Source organism: Parus major, chromosome 23 (genome assembly GCF_001522545.3).
Source record: "Parus major isolate Abel chromosome 23, Parus_major1.1, whole genome shotgun sequence".
Classification (NCBI taxonomy): Eukaryota; Metazoa; Chordata; class Aves; order Passeriformes; family Paridae; genus Parus; species Parus major.
In genome coordinates this window covers 3923889-3946871 of record NC_031791.1, presented here as the reverse complement: position 1 = coordinate 3946871, position 22983 = coordinate 3923889, and the positions used below count along the sequence as shown (strand labels likewise).

Sequence of the window (22983 nt, the reverse complement as noted above, 5' to 3'; positions counted from 1 at the left end):
GTGCCAGTCTGTGGGGCTGGGACAGTGCCTGTGCCGGTCTGTTGGGCTGGGACAGTGCCAGACTGTGGGGCTGGGACAGTGCCAGACTGTGGGGCTGAGGTGCCCCTCAGGGCTCCACCTGCTGTTTCCCAGTCCCCACGGATTTGCTCTGGTACTCCACGGTTCAGGAAAGGGCTGGCTGGTGCCACAGCTGAGCCTGGCACAGGGGGACATTGCACAGCTGCTCCCCACCACCCCATCTTCTGCCTTCATGTCTTCATAGCACCATCTGGCCTCATCTGCCATTCCCTATGACCTTCCTGTGTCATTTCTGTTCATGAGACATCCAGTGAATGTTTTGTTTCTTTTGGAGGCTGGCTCTTTGGGCAGGCTGTCCTGACGGGGCCCAGAGCTCGGGGTACGACTGTTCCATGCCGGTTCCGTGGCGCAGCTGTCAGTCCAGCTCCATCTCAGCTATCTCATTATTTCACAGGATCAGAGAGATCAGAGTTACTCAACTGTGAAAACCACATCAACGGCCGTGACGGTCAATAACCTGAAGCCTGGTACCCTCTATATTTTCCAAATCCGAACATCTTCCTCTCCAGACTACGGGAACTACAACCCTGGCATTGAAGTGGAGACATTGGCAGAGTGTAAGTGCAGCAGGGCTCGTGTCCCTGCCAAGGCTCTGAGCTGAGCCCTGGGGATGCTGTGCTCACAGCTCATGCCCCAGCTGCTCCCAGTTGCACCTGTTCCTCTGGTTCTACTTCTCCAGGTCTAAGGGAGGGACCCACTCTGTCCCACTACTGTCCAGGAATTTGCTTTTCCTTGCATTTTCCCATTAGATTTTGATGGGGTTGGTGCTGCTGCCCTCCCTGTCCTGGGGGAGCCTGTCCTGTCTCTTCTCAGTGAAGAGTCAGTGAGGGCAGTTGCTCTCTGGCTGCTTTCTCCTGAGGAGGCTGGGACAGTCTCTGCTCTTTGGCTGAGATTGCCCAAAAACGTGCTTAGCTCATGACTGCTCCCTGCCTCGCCTGCTGTCCTGGCTCAGGAGCCACTTGGCTTGTCTACTCCTTGGCTGGCTCAGGGCAGCCAGCATCAGTGTTATCTGCTGTGACTTCTCCTTTTAAATTCCCATTCATAACTGTGGTCCAAAAGCATCTTATTTCACTAAAAGAGGGCTGGAGGGATGTTGGGCTTCGGCACAATCCCCCACGCTGGCTGGAAGTGCAAGGCTGAGCTGGCTGGCTCAGAACAGCTCCCACAGATTGTGTTTAACAGGGCTTTAAATTGCCTTCATTTGCCACACAGAAGACATTTCAGAATTAATTGAAGCCAATAAAAATTTTATAGAGAATGTAGCTATCCAATACCCTTGTTTGCAAAAGCAGTAGGAAAAGGGATTAATGTGATGAAAGAAAACTATTTGTAAGGCCATAAATTTTGATATGCTCCTCTGATAAACAGGATTCTTCCTCAGCTCAGATTAACAAAACCAGGAGCTGGTGCAGCAGTGCTGGGTTGTTCTGTCTGTGCTGCCTGCAGCACGTTGAACTGATCCCACCAGCTTGGGCTGTTAAAGCTGAACCAGAACATGAATTCTTGTGAGGATGGTGAAGAGCAGCCAGGTGGTTACTCCCACACCTCTTCTGGAGGACACAGGCTGGCCATGGGAGCAGTGACCAAGGCAGCTCCTCTCCTCAAAGCTACCCCAGAGCACGTTCATGACCGGCTCTGCTTCCTCCCTCAGTGACAGTGGCCTCCAGCGAGCAGAGCCCCATCCTCATCATCGCAGTGGGGGCCATCGTGGGGCTGACAGTGCTGGTGTCCGTGGTGGTCGGCCTGATGGTCTGGAGGAGGTGAGCAGGGCCAGACATGCTCCAGGGGGGTTTGAGCTGGGGTAAGGGGTACTGCTCGAGTGCTGGTATGCATCTTCATTCTCTTTGCAGGCAGTGTGGGTACAGCAAAGCCAGCCAGGATGGGGACGAGGAGCTGTACTTCCACTGTAAGTGACGCCCAGCCCACGCCGTGACTGTGGGGATCCCCAGATTTATCATTGTTAACGACCCACCAAAGCAGCCCTGAGCCCTCACTTCTGAGGTGGTGTCATCCTGTGTTATCCCAGAGCAGGGGCTGGCACAGCAGGGTTCTCTGAGGACCGTGGGCTTGAGTGTTCCATGTGCCAATGTCTGTGTGGGTCACTGCCTGCCCAAGGAAATGGGGGTACTTGCAGCTTACAGGGGGTGTATAAATTATTCTGCCAACTTTTCATGAGCATAAGCAAACAGCCTTGTTTTCCAGGGGTACTCTGGATTATTGAGCAGCAATAGTTTTAGAGACAACAGTTGTCAGAGGGAATTCAGATGTTGAGACTGATAAGTTTATTTGATTCCTGGCACATGCCCATGGAGTGCACACATGCTGGTCTGTTTCTGTTCCCCAAAGCACCTCAGAAGTAGAAGAGCCTGCCTTGACCATTTCACTTGGCTTTGGAGGGTGAGAGCTTCACTGGAGCAAAGGGGATGCTCTCTTTTATCCAGGGGTTGTGGCAGTGGAGCAGAGCAGTTGTATTCACTTAATCCTAAAAAAGAACTTCTTAAAAACCTTAGAACTGAGTCTTTTACTTTGTTTATAGAAAGGTAGCACGTAGGTTCTGCCCACAGACCAGCAGAGGGATAAACTGGCATAGTGCTTCCCAGGAAGGTGGAAGTTCTGTCCTCTCACCTGCCCTTTCTGCCTTTCCTGTAGTTAAAATACCGACCAGGAGGACATACATTGACCCCAGCACCTGCGAAGACCCCATGCAGGCGGTGCACCTCTTTGCCAAGGAACTGGATAATGCCAGCATCAAAATTGAGAGGATTATCAGGACAGGTGAGTTCCAGGGGCTGGTGGGCTGTGTCGGTGGGCTGTGCTCCTCTTTGGCTGGGCCGTGGCAGTGCCATGACATCGCTCCAGTCATGGGGGTACCTGCCTGCAGCAGAGGATGGGAGCGGGGCTGGTGAGGATCTTATCCAGAAGCTTTGTTCCACATTCCTGGTGTTTTCCTGAGGCACTGAGCACAGCCAAGGAAACTCCATGCGGACCAGAAAGCATCAGCAATTATCTGCATCTGGGCAGTTTGACAGCAGCATGAAAACTATTTATAAATACGTGAACCTAATGATTTATCGATTTTCATCAACTTCACTGCCTAAAACTTAAAAGCAAATTAAAATCCCCTGACTGGACCCTACAGCCTTAATGGCTACTGTGTGCCAGAACATGGGAAACGTGATCATTCTTTGTCATTTCTTTTCCTAAAGATAAATTCAGCTGTAGCAGCATCAGAGGTGGAGGAAGGGAGGAGGGAAGGGCTTTGCCTGCAGCTGAAGGACGGTGTTGAAAGGGAGAGGACACTGAGGAGGGGATGAGGTTGTCTCTGAACTGCAGTGTGGAGCCGCTCAGAGGAGCCCCATGTACCTTTCATAAGCAAACTGATGTTTGAAAAATCAAGAAAGAAATTACTAAGGAAGACATTTAAATCTAAGGAATTTGAGAGTGTGATTGTCTCACTAATAACCTAACAAGAATAATGATTTTCAAATCAATGAAGCTGTTCATAGCTACACACGTTTTGCTGTAAAGCCCATATTGGTTTTTTATGTTGGGAATTTCGTAGCTCGTCCTGTGGAGCGCATGGCTGTGTGGTGGGATGTTCTTACTCAAGGACTGCAGGAAACCTCCAGCCCTGCTCTGTCCAGCTCTGTGGAAAGCAGACCAGGAGGCAGAACTAGCCAGGCCCGGAGCACGACCTTGGTGACAGGGGGTTAATCCTCCTCTCATGGGGTAAAACACAATATGCACTGAAGCAGGGCAGGGAGAGAGCAGCTGAGAGGCTCTGGAGATGGCTGAGGGTCAGAGGAGTGGCATGATGCTCAGGATGGCCTGGTGTGAATGGCAGCCAGGGATGTGTTTAACCCATTTCTCTGCTGTGCAGGAGAGTTTGGGGAGATGTGCCGGGGGTGCCTGAAGCTGCCCAGCAAGCGCGAGCTGCCCGTGGCCATCCAGACGCTGCGGGCTGGCTGCTCAGAGAAGCAGCAGCGCTCCTTCCTGGCCGAGGCCTGCACCATGGGCCAGTTTGACCACTCCAATGTCATCCGCCTCGAGGGGGTCATCACCAGGGGTATGTGAGTTCCTCCTGTGCAGGAATGGGCTTGGGCTGCTGCATTGGTGCTAGAGGTGCAGCTGGCTCCCTGAGAGCAGCTGTTCCCACATGCATCGGCTGGGTTTGAATGCTGGTGATTAATAAAAAGCTTCCAGCTAGATTAATAAATGCAGGTAGTGGGACTGGCTTAGCAGCCAAGCACGTGTGCTCTTAATAAAAGTAAATTGAAGCGAGATTCTGTCAGTAAAACAGATGAGACTGACTGCTCCAGCTCTCCCCCATGAGCGTGTGTGTGGAACCAGGCTGTGGATGCAATGGTTAAATGGATATTCATATAAATTCAAAGAGTATGTGAGCTGATTCTAGCTAGGCTTTTTATTAGGAAAGGAAGTATTCTGCCTGAGCTGGTTGCTTTTGCTTTCACTGGGCTGTGCTCTCCTTTGTGATGTGCTTCAGGGCTCTGATGAAAGTAACTTCTGATACTGGAATCCACTCCTAGCTAGGAATGAGAGAGAAGCCTTAGACCTAGTGCTCATTGCAGCCTGGCTGAGATAATGTCCTTATCTCCCCCAAAAGCCAGGCAGTGCAGGGGTTGGCACCCGGATTTTTAACCCCTGCAGAGTCTGAACTGCCTGAGTGATGGTGGCACTCACACTGCGCTGCTTGTCTGTCTGTGCAGGGAGCACCATGATGATCGTGATGGAGTACATGGGGAACGGTCTACTGGACTCCTTTCTCAGAGTGAGTACTGGGGTGTCTGCCCAGCTTGGGCACTCCTGGCCATGTTCCCATCGCTGACCTTTGGCTTTTCCTGCTCTGCCTTCACAGAAACATGAGGGGCAATTCACAGGCATCCAGCTCATCTGCATGCTGCAGGGCATCGCCTCTGGCATGGTGTACTTGGCAGAGATGGGCTACGTACACAAAAGCCTTGCTGCCCACAAGGTCCTGGTGAGCAGCAGCCTGGCATGCAAGATCACGGGCTTCAGGCGGCCACAGGAAGACAAGATGGAAACCATCTTCTCCACCATGGTGAGCTGCATTTCCACATGCTGTTGTCAACACTTTTGCTAGGTTCCCGTTTCCGTCTTCAAGTATGAACAAGGACTCTGGACCTTGAACTTCTTTCTCAGGTAGAAATCCAGTGTGTTTGGTCAGGGAGCTGCAGAGCAGAGGCCTGGTACCATGCCTGCTCCAGCCACAACCCCTCTGCACAAATCGGGGCAGAGGGACTTGTGTTTGTACAGCTGTGAGGTGGTTTTCATTAAATATTGATGTACAAAATGCCATCAGCTTTTCCTGGGGACATTCTCCTCTCCCATTAATATTTCAGGACTCACGCTCTCATGTAGCATACAGTTGCAGTGACATTTTAAACGAATTGACAAAAAAGTTTTCTCTTAGTACTAAATGTGCTCATGGCACATGGGTTTGCTCAGTGTCCACCCCGTGATGCCAGGCAGGGCACGATGAACAGTGAATGGCTGCCCAGGAATTGCCAGCACTGGCCACATCCTGCTGGGCAAATAACTCATTCCTGCCCTTCTGCCTGTGCAGCATGGGAAGAGCCTGGTGCTGTGGTCAGCCCCTGAGGCCGTCCATTATCACCACTTCAGTCCTGCCAGCGATGTGTGGAGCTTCGGGATCGTCATGTGGGAAGTCATGTCCTATGGCGAGAGACCCTACTGGGACATGTCCCACCAGGATGTGAGTGCCCTGCAGCTGCTCCCAGGCCGGGTGTGAGGAGGGAGGCTCGCCCCAGGGGTTTGCCCCAGGGTTTGCCTTTGGTTTGCCTGACCCCAGCCCCTCATGCCGTGCAGGTGATGAAGGCTGTGGAGGATGGGTTCCGCCTGCCCGCCCCGGCCAACTGCCAGCCACCCCTCCACCAGCTGATGCTCAACTGCTGGCAGAAGGACCGCAGCCAGAGGCCCAAGTTCTCACAGATCCACAACACCTTGAGCAAGTTGGTGCAGAGCCTGGAGCCCCCCAAGTGCCCCAGCTCCACGTGTCCCAGCTCTACGTGCCCCAGGTGACCACCCTCTTGCCACACCTGCCCATCCCCCTTCTCATGCTGTGCCCCACTCCCTCCTCCTCACCCTCTCTCTTGGCAGGTCCCATGGCACGTCCATCCCCCTCTCCAAGAGAACCTTCTCAGCCTTCCCATCTTTCAGCTCTGTGGGTGAGTGGCTGGAAGCTATAGAAATGGGCAGATACAAGGACAACTTCACCGCTGCTGGCTACTGCTACCTGGAGTCGGTGGCCAGGATGACGGCCCAGTAAGTGACGCGTTCTCCTGGCTGTAACCTTGTGTCGTGGGTGCAGTGAGAGCAACGTTTGCTGCCCCTGCTGGAGAGCAGAGCAAACCCAATGGGATTTCCTGATAATCTGTCGTGCTGCAGCACAGGGCAGCAGGGTCACAGCTGCCCCACGCCTGGTGTGCTGCAGGCACTGCCTGGTCAGTGTCATTATTGCTTTGGCTGGGACAAAAGGTTGGGGATTTTTCACTTGTGCATGTTTGGCCTGAGAGCAGTGGGTGTTGGGGCTGCTCGGGGCTGGTTTGTCCTGGCTGACGTGGGGCTCATTTTGCAGAGACATCCTCAGCCTGGGGATCACACTGGCAGAACACCAGAAGACCATCCTGAGCGGGATCCAGACGCTCCGGGCCCAGGTCATCCAGATGCACGGCCGAGGCGTGCAGGTGTGAAGCCGTGTCCTGCAGAGGTGCAGAGCACCTGCCCTGCGCTCCTGGAGAGGAGCTGGCCCCAGCCAGCCCCACCTCTGAAACCTGGGGTCTCAGGTGGGCTGTGGATATCACTGGGTGCTGCCAAACACCTGGCAAGAGAGCAGGGCTTCTGTCCCCTGTGCCGGGGCAGCCCAGCATTCCTGGGATGGTGCAGCGTGCCTGGGTGGACGGGGCTCTCCCCAGCATTGTTTTGTAAGATGAGTCAAACTGTATTGATGCCATTTCATGTGGTAGTTGAGTTCACAGGGTGGGATGGACCTTTTTGCACTGTCTTAATCCAGAGACAACACTTCTGTACCTAGTATCCTGCTGGTGAATCCATGGGTACTTTTATACAACCTGACAGATCACAGCAACCCCACAAGGAGTTTTTATTGCTTTTATATTTAGAGAGCAGCTCTCACCCAATGCCCAACGCCTGGAAGGTGACTTTCCCCATCTGTGCTGAAGGAAACTCTTTCCCAGTTGCATCCCTTCTGCTCCATGAGCTACTTCACTGAGTTTTGACACCTCAGGTGATGAACAAAACAAAATATTCTCCAGTAAAGCACAGAGGAAATGGTGCTGGTTGAATCCATGCAATCCAGGGCACACCCACACTTTGTTTTGTGAGCATGGTGCTTGCCTGCCTGGCACGCTGGCAGCTCCTATAGCTGTAGCCTGATCCCTGAGAAGATATAAATAGCATCTTAATAATACAACTTTCCTTGAAGTTAGTTAATTAAATGGGTATTTGCAGCTCTGTACGGAGTTTTGTAAGGCTTTATTATGATCTTTAAGTATCGCAAGTGAATTATTAATGCTGAAAGGCAAAGATTTACATAGGGGATGAAGGCTGTGGGAGGTGCTCAGAGACTGGTTGGAAATCTGCTCCAGTCAGACCCTCCTGTTATCCTGCTCTGAGAGGATGAGGTTCTGAATGAGGATTGAAAGAAGCTGCATATGCTCTGGGCAGTTTGTTGTTCTCTGTGGAAAACAAGATCTCTCCTTCCTGCTCCCTCTGCAGTTCAAAATGCTCCCTCCCCAGTGTCTTTTGGATAGTGTTTTTTAACAGAAATAATTTCTCTAAGTCTGGCCCATGCCCAGTGGGGTTGGCCACTTGCCATCCCACTGTTTCCCACCCTGAAGAGGAATAGCAGTGAACCGAGCCCTGCATTTAGTGAAATGCCTGGTCCCAAGGATCAAGTGCAATTTGTGTGCTCTCTGTGTTTACATTTTATCTCTAGAGAAAGTGTATTACAGGTCTCTAGGCAGGGGGTTGGTTTTGGATCTCCCCTCCCTGCTCATACTCTGTTGGGATGCAGGAGCCACGCTGGGAAGTTGCCCCTGGCGGAGCTGGCTCTAGGCTGGTTCACCTGCTCCCAAGGAGGTCTGGAGACATCCAGGGCTTGCTGGTGAGGTGACAGTGTGCCTCACGTTGGAGAACAGACCCAGCCGTGAGCAGGCAGCAATGTGTTGCTTTGAGTCCCCCAGAACAGGCTCAGAATATGAATATGAGAAGGGATAAGGAATATGAGAAGGGGCTGGCTCTGGGTGCCACTCGTGGCCACTGGAATTTTGCTTTTCTGTCCCTCTGGATGTTTCCCAGCTGCAAAGAGATAAACCTCAGCACAGCTATCTGTGGTCCTGTCTGTTTCCCTGGGCTGCAGTGGCTGGCCAGGACCTGTGGCTCCCGTGGCAAGTGGCTGTGGCTGTGTGGAGGGAGCTCTGGCATAGGCTCTCACTCAGCAGAAACAGAAGTCATCAGCTTTCCTGGTCTCTCCTTCAATAAAGGAAAGGAAAGCCCCCATGGAAGCAGCATTCTAGCCCAGCTCTTTGCAAGAATAAACACTTAATTGAGCTCCTTACCGACACTAGATAACAAAATTCGTAGATTAAGCTATAGATTGTTGTTATGATATTAAAATTAACTTGCATCCTCTCAGCTTCTCTCCTTGGGGAAGTAGGATAATTAAATTAATCAGCAATGCTATTTTGGAGCTGTAAGGGAAATGCCTCAAAAGGACCCTGGTCTCTTCTCATCCAGCCTCTGGCATGCCATGAGGCTCTTGCCCCTCCACGGGCTGGGAGAGCCCCAGTCCTGTTGGAGCAGCATCTGCAACACTCCTCTCACAAGAAACCAAATGGGAATCAAGTTGGTTCATCTCCAGATGCTTTTATATTCATTAGCCACATATTAAGTACTGTAAATACACACTTGAGAAATCAATATATATTTTTATAAGCTTGAGACAAATGTAATATAATATTATAAGGGACTCTGTGTGCATCTCATGTTTGAACTATAGTCAGACATCTCCAGGGAATCTCAGTTGGTTTGGAATATTTAATAATAAAGACAATAATAATAGTTATTATAAATGCTAATAAAAATCTATTGACTTTTTTTTTTTTTTTAATTTTGTATTTATTGAACCACAGTTGAAGCTGGCAATAAAGAGATATCTAAATACCTGAGTAAAACCAACCAGTAATCCTGCCCTGATTTGTCTGCGGGTCATTTCAAGGTTCTGGGGGAAAATGCCACTTTATCAAGGGTAACATGTGGTGAGTAAGGGACAGTTTAATAGCATCAAGGTGTGAAGTGATGCCTTGTTTTGTTCAATAATATCTATGCTAAGGTGGGAGCCTGTGCTCTGGCTTTAGAGTGGCTGGAGGTTACTGACACTTTGCAGGGAGGACAAATGCACCTGCTTTTGCTTTGCTGGTGCATGTTGTGTGGTCAGAAAGGTGCATGGGCTGTCCAGGGGACAGGCTCAGGCAAGTGGGAATCCCTCCCATCACCCCTGGGACCAGATAACCTTGGACATGCTCTCAGTGAGGAGGCTGTCAGTGCAGTGGTCAGTCTGACACAGGTTGTGAGTGTGAAGATGTTGCTGAGCAGAGGGAAAACGCTGCACTCAAGGCATGTAATTAATTGTTTTATTGAGTGAATATGGCCAGCATATTAAATGCAAACTCAGCACAAACTATGATGTTTTAAAATGATTTGATGTGACTCTCACCTGTTCACATCTCTCTTTCCTGGGCTGCTCACTGCCCAGGAACAAGCACAAGAGCCCTGGCTGGTGTGGAGACAGCAGTGACAGCTGCTGGGAAAGGGCTGCACGGCTGCTTAGAGTGGGTGAAGTCTATTTGCCTTCTGTTGATCAATTAATTCAGGCAGCCTTTGCTCAGAGCCTGGCTGGGGCTGTACTGGCTCTATGAAGAAGTAACCAGAGCTCTGGAGCAGGGTGATGAACAGTGGATTCCCACTCACAGCCAACCAGAGGCAGATTTTGCCCAGTTTTTGGCAGTTGTGTCTCCTTGTGAGGCACGGAGGTGGCTTTGTCTCTCTTCTGTGACCTTCCTGGCACTGTCTCTGCTGGAAACTGTGGGACACCTCCTGTCCTGGTGTCACGGGGGGCTGGCACCCCCTGTGCCAGCCCTGCACCCTGCTCAGCCCCATGCTACAGCAGAGGACATGGCTCTGGTGAAAGGCAGGTGATATGGCTCAGGCAGGGAACCCCAACGTGCAGCAGCGCTGTCAAGGACTGGCTCAGCATTGGCAGGTGCTGATCATAGGGGGGATTTTTAAAATAAAATGTTCACTGCATGGTGCTGGGGAAAGCAGCTGGCACCACCAGCATGTCCTGGGGAGAGCAAGGGAGGAGCCCGAGTTCCTCCTCTGGCCCCTCACTCCCACACAGCAGCCTCAGACATGAAACCCATCACCTCTTCCCCCTCTTCTTGTGGTCTTTCACTGCAGAGAGGCTGAGCAGACCCATCTGGGCTGTGATGGCTGGTGAGGCCTGAACGAGCAGAGTGCTGCGGGCACATCATCCTGACCCTGCTGCCACTGTCCCCATCCTGGACCTGCTGCCACTGTCCCCAGCCTGGCCCTGCTGCCACTGTCCCCATCCTGACCCTGCTGCCACTGTCCCCANTTCTTGTGGTCTTTCACTGCAGAGAGGCTGAGCAGACCCATCTGAGCTGTGATGGCTGGTGAGGCCTGAACGAGCAGAGTGCTGCGGGCACATCAGCCTGACCCTGCTGCCACTGTCCCCATCCTGACCCTGCTACCACTGTCCCCATCCTGGACCTGCTGCCACTGTCCCCATCCTGGCCCTGCTGCCACTGTCCCCATCCTGGACCTGCTGCCACTGTCCCCATCCTGGCCCTGCTGCCACTGTCCCCAGCCAACCCACACAGGGAGGATATGGCGAGAGGAGGGCAGCACACTGGGAATGTTAAAAAGTACCTGAGTCTGGAGGAAGAGTGAGGTTTGAATATGAATAATTGCTAATTATCAGGAAGAGCAAGTGCCATTTGTCAGGGTAATCAGCGATCTGTCAGTTCAAGTGTCAGTAGGACGGATGCCTCTTTCCTCCTCCTGTTCATCTCCCATGGTCTCGCTGAGCCCGAAGAGCCCTGCACAGGCTGGGCCATGGCCAGACCCCCACAGCTCCTCCTGCCCCAGCAATGATGGGCTCCCAGAGCCACACTGGGCTGTCCCCAGTGCCCTGCACCACACACCTGGCTGGCCCATGGTGGCTGGCCCATGGTGAGACACACTGGGGTTTGTGGCCCTGCTGAGGCAGCCTTGGCACATCCTGGGTGACACTGGCATGTCCTGGGTGACCTTGGCACAGAGCTGGCACAGGGCTGCGTGACCTTGGCACACCCTGGGTGACACTGGCACATCCTGTTTGACACTGGCACAGAGCTGGGTGACATTGGCACGTCCTGGGTAACACTGGCACATCCTGGGTGGCATTTTTCACAGGGCTGGGTGACACTGGCACAGGGCTGGGTGCCAGCCAGCAGCACCCACCAACCCTGCCATGGGTGACCTCAGTTGCCTCTGCACTTGTGGCTTGCCACTTAGAGCTGGGCCATCTGCACAGCAGCAAGAGCTGCCTGGAAGGCATAGGAGCCATTTAATTACACAATTATAAATAACTTCAGCCTTTTTATCTTCCTGAGGCTGACAAGCACCTTCAGCATCAGACAAAGAACAGCTGTTATCGCTCGGTGCAGCATCTACTCCTGGGCAGCTGCCACCCCTGAAGGAGCACGGACAAAAGCAGAGGAGCTGTACTCTCTCAGCAGGTCAGATCAGTCCCAGAGCCATTCTCACAGCATGGCCATGGTCACTGCTCAGGGAGCCAGAGCTTCCTCTTTTCTACCACCTCAGAGCCCCAAAAGCAGGAGCAAAGGAGGAGAGATGTGAGGCTGTTCAGAGGTTTCTGGAGTTTCTGCAAAAATGAAGAGCGCTTACAAGGCGTTCTCCCCAGGTACCTGCTCCCACACCCCTGTTTTTAAGGATGATGTCTGACTTCGAAGATGTTAGTAATTAAAAAGTCATTTTGATGAGCTCTGGTTTATTGATAGAGCAGACTTTCAGGAGCTGGTCATGCCAGGAGTCTTGCACCACTGCTCACAGAACTCTCTGAAAAAGTCACTTTTGGTGGTGCTGCACAGCTGTCAGGGTTGTCCCCACCAGGGTGACAGTGCCCCTGCCTGCTCTGCTGCTGGGCACCTCCTCAGGTGCTGTGACAAATCCCTGGCACCTGCAACACGTGGGGAGCTCCCGTGGCTCTGCCCTGCGTGATGGGAGCCCAACATGGTGCGTGTGCAGCCATAAACATTTCCATTAACTCCCACAGCATTTAAATTCCACAATGGGGCTGAAATAAAGTAGCAGCATCACATCCCTGTGGGAGCCCTCAATCATCTGTTCCAGAGGCACCCTGGGGAAACGCTTGGAAAAGAGCTTAGAACTGGGCAATTCAGGTTTTTCTTGCGAGTCCCTTCTGTATAATGAAGTCTGTTCCTGCTGACACGTTCCCAGGGGAATATTGTGTCTCAGTTTGCTGGAATGCAGCTCAGGTGTGATGGGGCAGCAGCCAGTCTGACTCATAAAGCCCTGTGACTGCAGGGCCAGGGACTCCTGGAATCCTGAGCACGGAGATGGTGGGGCTGTCCCTCCAGGCAGCCCTAGGGATGGCACTCAGCCCTGGGGGTCTGTGCTGTTCAATATTTTAAAGTGAATTCTATTGAGCACTAGGAGGCAAAAAGGTTAAGAAGGCAATGAAGAAGCTTTTTTGTGAGATTTAGGTGCTCCTGGGTGATGGCAGTTTTGTGTTGGATAAGTGGCTGTTTGTGATTGTAAATACAGACTCCCAGGGTAATGGTACGTTCCATTATCCATACATCAGGAATGCTGTACACCCCCAGGAAAAAACAGGCTCAGGGACCCCCAAAATGATGAGAGTTTTCCTGAGGTGGTTAAAATCATATTTAGCAGTGTTGTCTCTCCTGAGGAGAGCTGGGTGGATCTGTGAGGCACATGCTGTCTCACAGCAATGCACATATCCCTGCTTTGCCTCGCAGGAAAAAAGATGTGTTAGGTATCACATCACACTGCATCAAAATGCAAAGTGGCACACAGAATCAAATTCCCCAAAATATAACTTTCTTCCAGAAATAAGCATGTCACTGTCAATTTGCCAAAGAAGCGTGATTTAAGTTCTTCTTGCCAGTGATTTACAATAGTGGGTGTGTTTAATCACTATTTCTGATAACAAGAGTCTAAAGAGAGAGCAGAATGTGTTTCTATTCAAAGGTCCAACATGAAACCCAGATCCTAAATGCAGCTCTGATCCAGCAGAGCTGGGAGGAGAGAGCACAAAGCACAATGCACTCGGGGCACTGAAGGAAAATGAGTGTTTCCTCCATTTCCACTTCCCCAACACCACGGTGGTGATGCAGGGGGGCTCTGGGCAGGACTACTGCCCACCCGGCCAGAGCACTGGCCCCTGCACCTTACCACCCTGAAGGGGTTTAAGGGGTAATTTAGAGACAAAATCTTACAAAACTCTGCAGGGAGGGAAGGGATCCTGCCTGGTTAACAAACTCTGAGAAAGGTTTCAGAGTGCCAGCCTTGGGAAGGGCGTTTGTCTGGAGAAAGCCCTGATGTGCCATACATGGGAACTAATCCCAGTGGCTCCCTTATCCCATCACCGGGGCATGGGATGGTGACATGCTCCTGGGCTGTTTTGCTGCAAACACCAAACCCTGCCATGCCCCCCACAGGCAGGTGCCACCAGCCCTGCCCAGGGAGCCCCAGGGTTGTGGATGGGTGGACCCTTCAAGGCTGAGCGTGTTTGTGAGGAATGTTTCCAACAGATCATTTATTTTCATTAGACTTGTACCAATATCTCCGTCCCGGCGTTCCTGATGCAGGTCGACAGCTGTCCTCAGGAATCCTTTAATTGTGTTTTCCTCGCCTTTCACAGCCCTTAGCTAATGCGTTCTGGCTTCATTAGATTAGACACTTCTTGTCCTGAGGATGTTGTCATGTTTTCAAATGGCTTCAATCAGCACCTCCCAGGCTCCGGCTATTTCAGGATACAATAAAGCTAAACCTCATCCAGGCTGGTGAGTAATGGAGGTGCACGTCCCACCCCGTCCAGCCTGGCTTTAAATTTGCCTGGCTGACATCCTGTGGCTGCTGGCAGAACACAATTAAACCTCTTGTCTTGCAGGCATTGTCCACGGTTACACACAGCTCGGGAGGAAGAGCTCAGCAACAGCAACCGAGTTTCTAATGATCTTGTCATTGAGAACAGCAGAGAGAGATAAATGAGTGAGGAAACAGCCAAGATCAAAACTCAGATCTCCAGATGTCCAGGGCATGGCAGGTTGCAGGCTGGCCATGCTCATCTCCTCAGATCCATACTGGCACAGCACTGGGGATACAGGGACATTTGTCCTCTTAATGCTACAGAATGAAGTGCAGAGGGACAGAGCCCGCACGAGCCCACCCAGCACCAGCGCTGGGGGCTTCTCTCCTGAGCATCTCCAGCCATGGCTGCTCACAAACCTCATTCTGCAGAAGTGTTCTTCCTCTTGGAATCTCAGGATCCTTCACCAGCTTGTGTCCCCACCACCCAGCTGCAAAGTGGCCACAGGCTCAGGAAGGAAACCCAGTGGGAAGGGACCAGCCAGACCCCAGGCTGGGGACAGAGACTTGCTGCTCCCTCTGGGGGAGGGCTGGCAGCTCCAGGACAGTCCCTGCACTGTGTCCCTCCTGGAGCCCAGCACACCAGTCTCAGACAAGGGCTCTCCTTCCCCTGGCAGGAGAATTCCTCAACCCTGTCTTCTTATCATGAGCCACCACAATATTGGCATCGATCCCTGTCACCCCACAGGCAGTATTTTGACTTCTGGAATTCATTTTACCTAGCAAGGGACTCTAAATATATGCCAGACAATTTCCTCTCCTCATTTTTAATAATCTCTTTCAGCCTTAAATTAGTTTTTGAAAATATGTATTGGGATGATAGGCTTTTTATCACAGCTGATGGACAATATTCATCACACCTGTGTCCTACTCCTCACAACACACACACATTCTTTACAGCAGTCCTGCAGCAATTTGAACAGCACTTAATTCATTACAAACCCATCACTGCGTGTGCCTGCTCCCCTCAACAATGTCCCTGGTGATTTGTCACTTGGGTCCCTGTAGGCAGCTCTGGTCCCACCTTGCAGAGCCACTGTCGCTCCTTGAGCTGTGAGACAGGATGGAATGGTCCTGCTCAAGCACGGCAGGTGTAAAGGATGCTTCACTCTCCTCCACTCTAGGAACCTCCAGAAGGTGGCAGGTGGAAGAACAGAAGCAAAAACCCCTTCTGTGTCCAGGATCTCTTTGCTCACTGGACACAGCAAGGCTGAGGCAATGTGCTGGGGCTGTGCTGGCACATCCTCCCAACCCTGAGCCCTGGTGATACCAGAAGGTATCACCAATGATGCCAATGATGCCTCTCTGTGCCCCCAGCTCAGTCAGGGTCCCCAGGACAGCAGCTCCTTTAGAAAAACATCTCCAGCAAATTCCCATTTTGCTAGACACTGCTATCAGGCTCTCCCCTGGACCCTGTTTGGGTGCTCACACCCAGCCTGGGGATTCAGGTACAAGGGAATTGGGCACTCATGCACAAATTAATCCAGTGCTCAGGGCTAAGCTGCAGCCCCTGATCGATGCTCAGCTCTCACCTCACGCTGCCAAGGGCTGAATATGCCGGCCTGGGGAACCAGCCTGGAGGTCCCCATTGTGCCAAGGCAAAACAAGGCACAGAAAGGCATGGAAAGGCACAGAAGGTCCTGGTCAGGATTCCCTGAGACCTGGCAGTTGTGCTCTGCTCCTCACTGTGTTTCCACATGCTCCTGTCTCTGTACCCCGGCCTGTTACTCTGGAGCCATCATGCTCCGGATCTTTGTCCTGCTCTGGCACATTTTGATCTGCAGGAGCTGCCTGGCCAGACAGAGCTTAGTGCTGGCAGCTCTTGGCAGGGTTTCTTTGCCCAGCAGATTCCCACAGAGCTGCATCCCGTCACCTTTCTGAGCACTAATGAAGGAAGAGAAAGACAAAGCAGGAGTGTCTGAGTGGGCCTGAGCTGTGCCCCTCTGCCCACACTCCAGACAGAGGCATTTCCAGCTGCACCTTCCATTTGGCATCGATTACTGCCCGGGTTCTTGTGCCTTCATTTGCAGTCAGCAGAGGAGGCTGACTGACATTGAGAGAGAATGGCTCCTCAGATCCCATCAGTCAAGTGCCATCAGGATCCAGCTTCCTGGGCTCGCAGGCCACAAGGTCACCCTCTGTGGGAAATCAGCTTTGCAGCTGAAGCAGAGCCCTGCTACTGCCCCTCTCCCACCACAGCCCCAGCCCTGCTGCAGGGTGCACAGGGAGAAACCTGCATCTGCAAGCTGCCATTGCTCACTGACCTCTCCCTCCCGCCTCAGGGCTCTCAGACTATTTCAGGGACAAGTGGGAAGAAAATTCACAAATTTTTTATTCCAGGAAAGAGCGAAATACACAGGAACATCTGACAGCATCAGATGCAGAGCTTTCCCCCAGGGCACTCTGTTCAGTTTGGGGCTGTAATCAGGAACCAGTCCTGCTCAGGACTCAGCAACAGCAAACGGAGCCCTTATTGACGTTTCCAGTTACTTTCCCCACAGCAAAGGAATTCAATTCAAATTGTGTATGAAGCCCATTGGCTGCCCTGCTCAGCACAGCCCTGAGCTCTGCACCATCAGCAGGGTTTGTACTTTATTTATTGAGCCATAACTATTGACCTTTCCCTGGAAAGCTGCTCTGCGCTGGTGGCTGCGTGACCCTGACGGAGCAGCCACAGCAGAGCACAAGAGCCCTGACAGCTGCAGAATTTCCCCTGGAAAAGGGAAGGATGCCTGGGATTTTGGTGTCTGTGTGCAATGTGAAAATTAGCAATTCTGTCTAATCCTGCTCTTCAGTGTAATAACACTTCTCGGTGCATGTAAAGCTCGGTGGCTTGTGGGCAGTAATTTTCTGATAGACAATTTATTTCCTATTCTCATCAGAGACAAGGCTGAAATTGCTCTGAAGCTGCACCCAGAGCTGTAGGCTCTGCTTTCTCCTGCTGGATTTTAAAAGGACATTTCTGCTTTCTCCAGCTCTGGTGACAGCCGAGCAGTGCCCCCTCCCCCCTCAGTTCCACAGCCAGGCACAGCCACAACAGTATCCGTATTATCTCACTGCAAATGACATTCACAGCCAACATGGATTGGAGGTGCAGCCCAGCTGAGAGAGAAAACCTCCCTTTAGCAAGCTCCCTGTCTATGAATAAATTGGATACAGTGATTTTGGTCTCCTGAGAGGCTCATACTCTCAGTTGTGAGGCTGTGAAAGCCAAGACCCAGCCTGGCACCTGGACACAAGGAAATTGTTGATGTACACTGGGAAGCGTGGATGCACCTTCCAGAGATGCATTTTGTTTCACCTTTGGAGGTACAGCTCCCCAGACACTGATTTAGAAAAGGGAGAAGTCTCATGAATTCAGTGATGCTAAGGAATTTTGTCCCTCCTTATGCTTTCAAGCTGACTGAGGAAATATGTATTTTTGGTGGAATTATACAGGTCAGGGGGAGAGCTGCATGTGCAGTCCTGCACCTTCAAATCAAGAACTGCTGCATGAAAAAAAAAATTGCCTGGAGACAGCTCTAATTTGTTCCAACCCATCATCCCTTCCATCAGCCAGCAGGGAATTATTATTTATTTATGTCTTACACTGCCATTGAATCAATGGCCACCTGGAAGATGTTGAGGGTGACAAACTTGGCAGCGCATCTCTGCCAGGCTGCTGAGAGCTGCTGGTCAGGAGCTCAGAACCCAGCCCAGGGCAGGGGCCTCACTGGCTCCCTGCTTGGCTCATTATTTCCCCAGATCAATAGTTTCACATTTCCATGATGAATCTGGGCAGAAGTTTTGAGTTCTCACACCACAGCTCAGCTCCCAGGTCACAGGAAACCCTGGCTAAAGTGCAAACCAGCCAGGGGAAGCAGGAATGCTTTTCCCCTGCCAGGCTTGCAGTTACCCTGGTGAAACTGCCACATGCTTCTTCACTGTGTTGCTGGCAGCTCTTCTTCTGCAGCCTCCTCTCTCCTAAGCAAACTTCTTTTGGAACAGCTTTGGTTCAGGGCAGGAGCTCTGATGTTAAAGATTGTAACTAGAGCTTTGAAATCAGTGTTGATTTAAAAGAATTCTCTAGGCTAAAAATTCTAGTTAATTTACTTTTCCTGGTAAAGATGTATTTAAAGCAGAATCTCAACTTACATATCCATAAACATATACATTTTTTAATTTACAGCTCAACTAATTGATGCTTTTAACTCATATGTGCACAGAATAGCAAGGCAGGTGTATGTGTGGCTGAGTGGGATATATTATTGCCACCTGCAGTTAGGACTTAGAACCTACCAAAACCTCTCAAAGAGCTGTCCAGATCCATGGTGTATACATGAGGTCTTCCATATAGTAAAATGTTTACTCTCCAAAGGAAATACGTGTATGAATGCTGTTCTACAAACTTTCTCCCATGCCACACCCTGCACCAAAGAGCTCTGCTGTTTGTCTCCCCTTTAACCATGCTGGAGGCCTGGTTTTGCCAAAAGTACAACTTTTCAAATATAAAAAAGGTTTCAAAGTCTCAACATCCTTGTTTATAGCCTCATAAAGAGGCTTAAACCAAGGACAAAGAGGTATTTTTGGAAACAACAGTGTACCAGCTAACAAAGAAACAGGCTTATTTCTAGGAAAATTCAATTCTAAACAAAGTTAGAGAAACAGAGTTCTTTACTCTGAACATAACTCTTAACATGCCAGTTATCAGGCTTCCTGCCCACTTGTTAATCTGCAAGCCCAAGAGAATAGTGTCATGGTTTAAACCTTAAAGGAAATAAAAAATAAGGAATGTTTTTTCTCCCCATATTAAAAAAAAAGTTCCATTTATTTTGATCCTATTACATATTATAGGTAGAATAACTAGTTCTTAGCTTCCATTCTGTAGGTCAATGAAAGGAAGATACAAATTAGAGCAAGAACTAAATGAAGGTAGCAGTCCTAAATGTAAAATGTATTTGTAGAGGGATGTCATTGCTCACTGACTTCCATCTAAAGGTATTTTTGCCTCGTTGCAAGCCTGTGCGAGACAAACCTGAAAGGAAAGAGAAATTAATCAGTACTCAGAGACACTGGTACAGCCCAATCCACCTGCAGCTCCAGCCTAAAGGACAACTTCGTTTTTCAGAGCAGTGACAACAGCTCTTTTCCCCATTGTGTATTCAGCCAGATGTGATGTAAAGTTCCTGCTTCTCCTTCCCTGCTTTGTGCTGCTTTTTTACCTCTGACATCAGCCAAAATTCAAGACAAGGAGACAGGGGGAAATAAGGAGTTCCTATTGCAGCTCAATAGTCCCCTGACTGATGCCAGAGGGACAGCACTGCCTTACAGCTTCAGGTCATGGCTGAGAAAAACACCCAGACTTACTGACAGCTTCTTCATGAGCCCTCGGGCTTTGGGGTTCAGCTGAAGAAAATTCTTCTTGGTCAAATCTTTTGCTGTCAAACGTATGCTCTGTGGAAACAAACTCAAATCTCAGGTTTTCTGTCTGGTCAGCTGCAGCAGCTGAAGACAGTAAAAAAAGTTAAATTAAAAAATAAAAGAGATTAAGATCTAAGTATAGACAGGCAGAGAACTACATTCAGCTGGAACAGAAGTTCATCTCCCACATCTCCTGCAGTGCATTAATGCATTACTGGCTGTGGTGGCTTAAAATAGCTTGATTTTTGGTGAAGGGGGAAAAATCCAGTGAGTGAATGATTTTTTTTTGTGCACTGGTGTTTGGCCAGCATCAAACCCACTATATTGGCACTACTGCTGCTTTAAGTGTTTTAAAGTGAATACACAGTGAAACATCCTCCTGTTCTGTTTCAACCAGCTTGAGCAGGTCTCACTTCTGGTTAAGAGTCTCTTAAGGTTCTTTTTAAGCTCAATTAACCCCCCGATAAACTGCAGTGGCACAGCTAAAGAGACAAGAGTGGATGAACCAAAGCTGGTGAGGCACCAAGAGGTGGCTGTGCACGCCTCCAGCCCTGCCTGAGCAGGTGGTGGGTCAGCAATTACCTCTCCCCCGCCGAGGGGCAGGGTGAGGACGGCATCCCCGGTGTCAGCGAGGGGGCTGCCGTTGGCAGAGATGGTGTAAACGCGCTCGTTGAGGGCAGGCGTGCGCAGACCTGGCGTCTTGAACACCCTGAAACGACAAGTCAGGAGGGAGTGATATTTGCTCACAGCGCTTCTAGTCCAAGTCTTTCACAAGCTAAAGGTTGTGTTGCAAACCTAAAGCAGATTGTAGCAGAGATGAAAGGGAAATGTATTTCTTTTCTCTGTTAACAAACCTGGAATCAAATCTGGGTGTAACCATGGAGGTGCCTCCCCGAGCACAGATATCAACCATTCTGCCAGTAGCTGGAGTGATAAAGCTGTTTTTGCTTGTTCTGTTAAAGGGAAATAAACATCTGCTCACGAGGTGACCTTTAACAAATATACAGGCACTTATCAAAGGCTTGAAGAAGGTGACCACTAAACCCAGGGGTTATTACTAACCAGTGACCCCAAAACTGGGGACAGCTTGTTCTCACAAGAGAGGCATCTTTCATTCACATCAATTTTTCCCTGTAGCATGGAACAACTCTCCCCCCTGCCACAACTGAGCCAAAGTCCATCCCATCAAAGAGAGATATTTATATTTATACTCTCATTCTCCATTTCTAGAGATGAGACAGAGACATCCCCATTACCTCTTGCTCATGCGCTTCACTCTCGCTGAGGGGGGTCTTCTGGCCACGGGTGGCTTTTTGGTGGATGCCTTCACCTGAAGAACACATCACTCACTAGATCAGTTATTTCCCTCTCCTGGGACAGCTGAGTCCACACAAAATGTTTGGTTCAGTCCCTTTCCATGGCACAAGAGCCCACAACAAATACAGTTCAAGCCTTTGGGAACTTCCCCCATCACTAGAATTCTCTGGGAAGCAGTAACTGTTTCAAGTCCCCCTCAGAGCATCCTGGACAGCCCTAGTCATCAGCTCAGGCAGGAATCTGAGAATAATGTCACCCCAGAGAACAGCTATTCACCTTGGCAGTTGTTGGATTGACGTTCTTAACCTCTGACTCTGAAGGACACTGGCTGTCAACTCTGGATTTCTTTGGCAGAGGAAGCGATGGAGGCTCTGCTTCCTCAATGGCTTCAACACTCCTTTTGGATTTATCCACTAGAAAGAAAAGTGTTATCTAAGTAAATTAAACTTTAAATTATTATTTAGCAGGGGAGGAAAACAGCTAGAAGCAGTTTCAGCAAAAATGTGCTTCAGAAATCCAAATTCCAATGCAATCTTAATGGTTGACAGAGCACTACTTTCGGATTATTTTGAATGTTTTAAAGAAATTAAATGTACTGCAGGCACTAGGGATAAAAGTATTTTATAAATATAAAATAAAAGGATTATTTTCCTGATTTAAACATACTGAGGGATGTGAGCAAGAACTGAATAATTATTTACATTAAGTCACCACAACATGCTTCCACCTCACCAATCACACCACAGTGCTTAAACTCACCTTTTTTGACAATGTCAAATGGGACATTGATAACTCCTGCTGTCAGCTTGTCTATTTCTGCTATTTCCAAGTCTGCCTAAAATTAAAAACATTTACGGCATCACTGGGATTGTTGGCAGCCCAAAGTTCTTCTAAGTCAAAGTTGTAGAGCAAACCCCCAATAATTTTCCAACCAGATGAGCTCCACGTTTGCTGTTGTGCTCAAACCAGGCCCTTTCATGCATCTCTACACAGCCAGCTTGGAATTGCTTTCCTCAACTGCAAATTGCATGTGCTCTCAAGGATTTGGCAATGCAATCTAGCAGATAAGGAAAGATCAACAGGGAGCAGCAGGACCTCATAAATACCACGTCTGATAAAACAGGCATCTCGTATTGTTAAATTTTAAATAAACATTTGTGAAAATATTGATGTAACTGTTTCTCTTGTAATGCTCCAGCGCGTTATTCCAGGGTGAGGAGCAGGGTGGGATGGTTCTAGAGAGCTTTATGTTAGTGCTGGAAACCTACCATAGCCACCTTCTCCAGCGCCTTCCCACTTCCTTCTTTAGCTAGAAAGAAAATATTTCAGACAAATCAGGACACGTCCGAGACAGCTCACACAGCGCAGCAGGGCTGTCACCACCGGCGTGCAAAACCCAGCACAAACCGGTTTCCAGCCCTAGAGAACAGAAGCGGCACCCCGGACAGCCCGTGGGATGCTTCCCTGGGGCTTCTAGGCACGGCAGATCCCTTATGGGGGTTTATTATCCAAGGGGGAACGCGCTCCCCCAGCCCAGCACCTCCCGACCCCGCTCCGCACCGTAGTACTCGAGCCAGTTCATCTGGCGGAGCTCCACCGGCAGCCGCAGGATCGCCATATCGTACAGGTTCTCGATCTCCTTCACCAGGCACTCCCCGTCCGCCCGCAGCCGCTCCAGCCTCCGGTTCACTGCGAGGACACTCGCCGTTAGCCCGGGGCCGCTCTCCTTCTCGCTCCCATTGTGCTTTCCCCTCCTTCTCCCTCTCCCGCTCCTACCTTCGCGGTCGAAGTCCTTGAGGAAGGCCGCCAGTTTCCTGCTGCGGGAGCTCGAGCCGCCCTTCTTCCTGGCGGGCGCCATGGCGGGCTCCGTGAGGGCCGGGCCGCGTTCGA

The 22983-nt window shown here is 50.4% G+C and overlaps 3 protein-coding genes across 3 annotated transcripts in view; 2 read left to right on the top strand and 1 right to left on the bottom strand.

The window, feature by feature from the left end:
- EPHA10 (EPH receptor A10) overlaps positions 1–9319 on the top strand; it is a 25497-nt gene extending 16178 nt beyond the window's left edge. Inside the window, exons 6-16 of the mRNA XM_033519620.1 lie at positions 473–635; positions 1730–1838; positions 1929–1984; positions 2728–2853; positions 3959–4144; positions 4806–4867; positions 4955–5158; positions 5684–5833; positions 5947–6155; positions 6238–6402; positions 6716–9319. Of these exons, the coding sequence (XP_033375511.1) occupies positions 473–635; positions 1730–1838; positions 1929–1984; positions 2728–2853; positions 3959–4144; positions 4806–4867; positions 4955–5158; positions 5684–5833; positions 5947–6155; positions 6238–6402; positions 6716–6830 (1545 nt within the window). The 3' untranslated portion in view covers positions 6831–9319. The remainder of the gene's footprint in view (positions 1–472; positions 636–1729; positions 1839–1928; positions 1985–2727; positions 2854–3958; positions 4145–4805; positions 4868–4954; positions 5159–5683; positions 5834–5946; positions 6156–6237; positions 6403–6715) is intronic.
- A 9843-nt stretch (positions 9320–19162) lies between these two features.
- On the bottom strand, positions 19163–22977 carry CDCA8 (cell division cycle associated 8). The gene is made up of 10 exons (XM_015649023.1): positions 22870–22977; positions 22654–22782; positions 22362–22402; positions 21853–21928; positions 21370–21506; positions 21033–21106; positions 20631–20729; positions 20359–20485; positions 19723–19809; positions 19163–19390 (listed from the first exon to the last, which is right to left on the bottom strand). The coding sequence occupies exons 1-10, from the start codon at positions 22949–22951 to the stop codon at positions 19334–19336; spliced, it is 909 nt and encodes a 302-aa protein (XP_015504509.1). The 5' UTR covers positions 22952–22977; the 3' UTR covers positions 19163–19333.
- The window catches only part of C23H1orf109 (chromosome 23 C1orf109 homolog), a 2021-nt gene continuing 1987 nt past the window's right edge, over positions 22950–22983 (top strand). The window contains exon 1 of the mRNA XM_015649059.2: positions 22950–22961. Coding sequence (XP_015504545.1) covers positions 22950–22961 — 12 coding nt within the window. The remainder of the gene's footprint in view (positions 22962–22983) is intronic.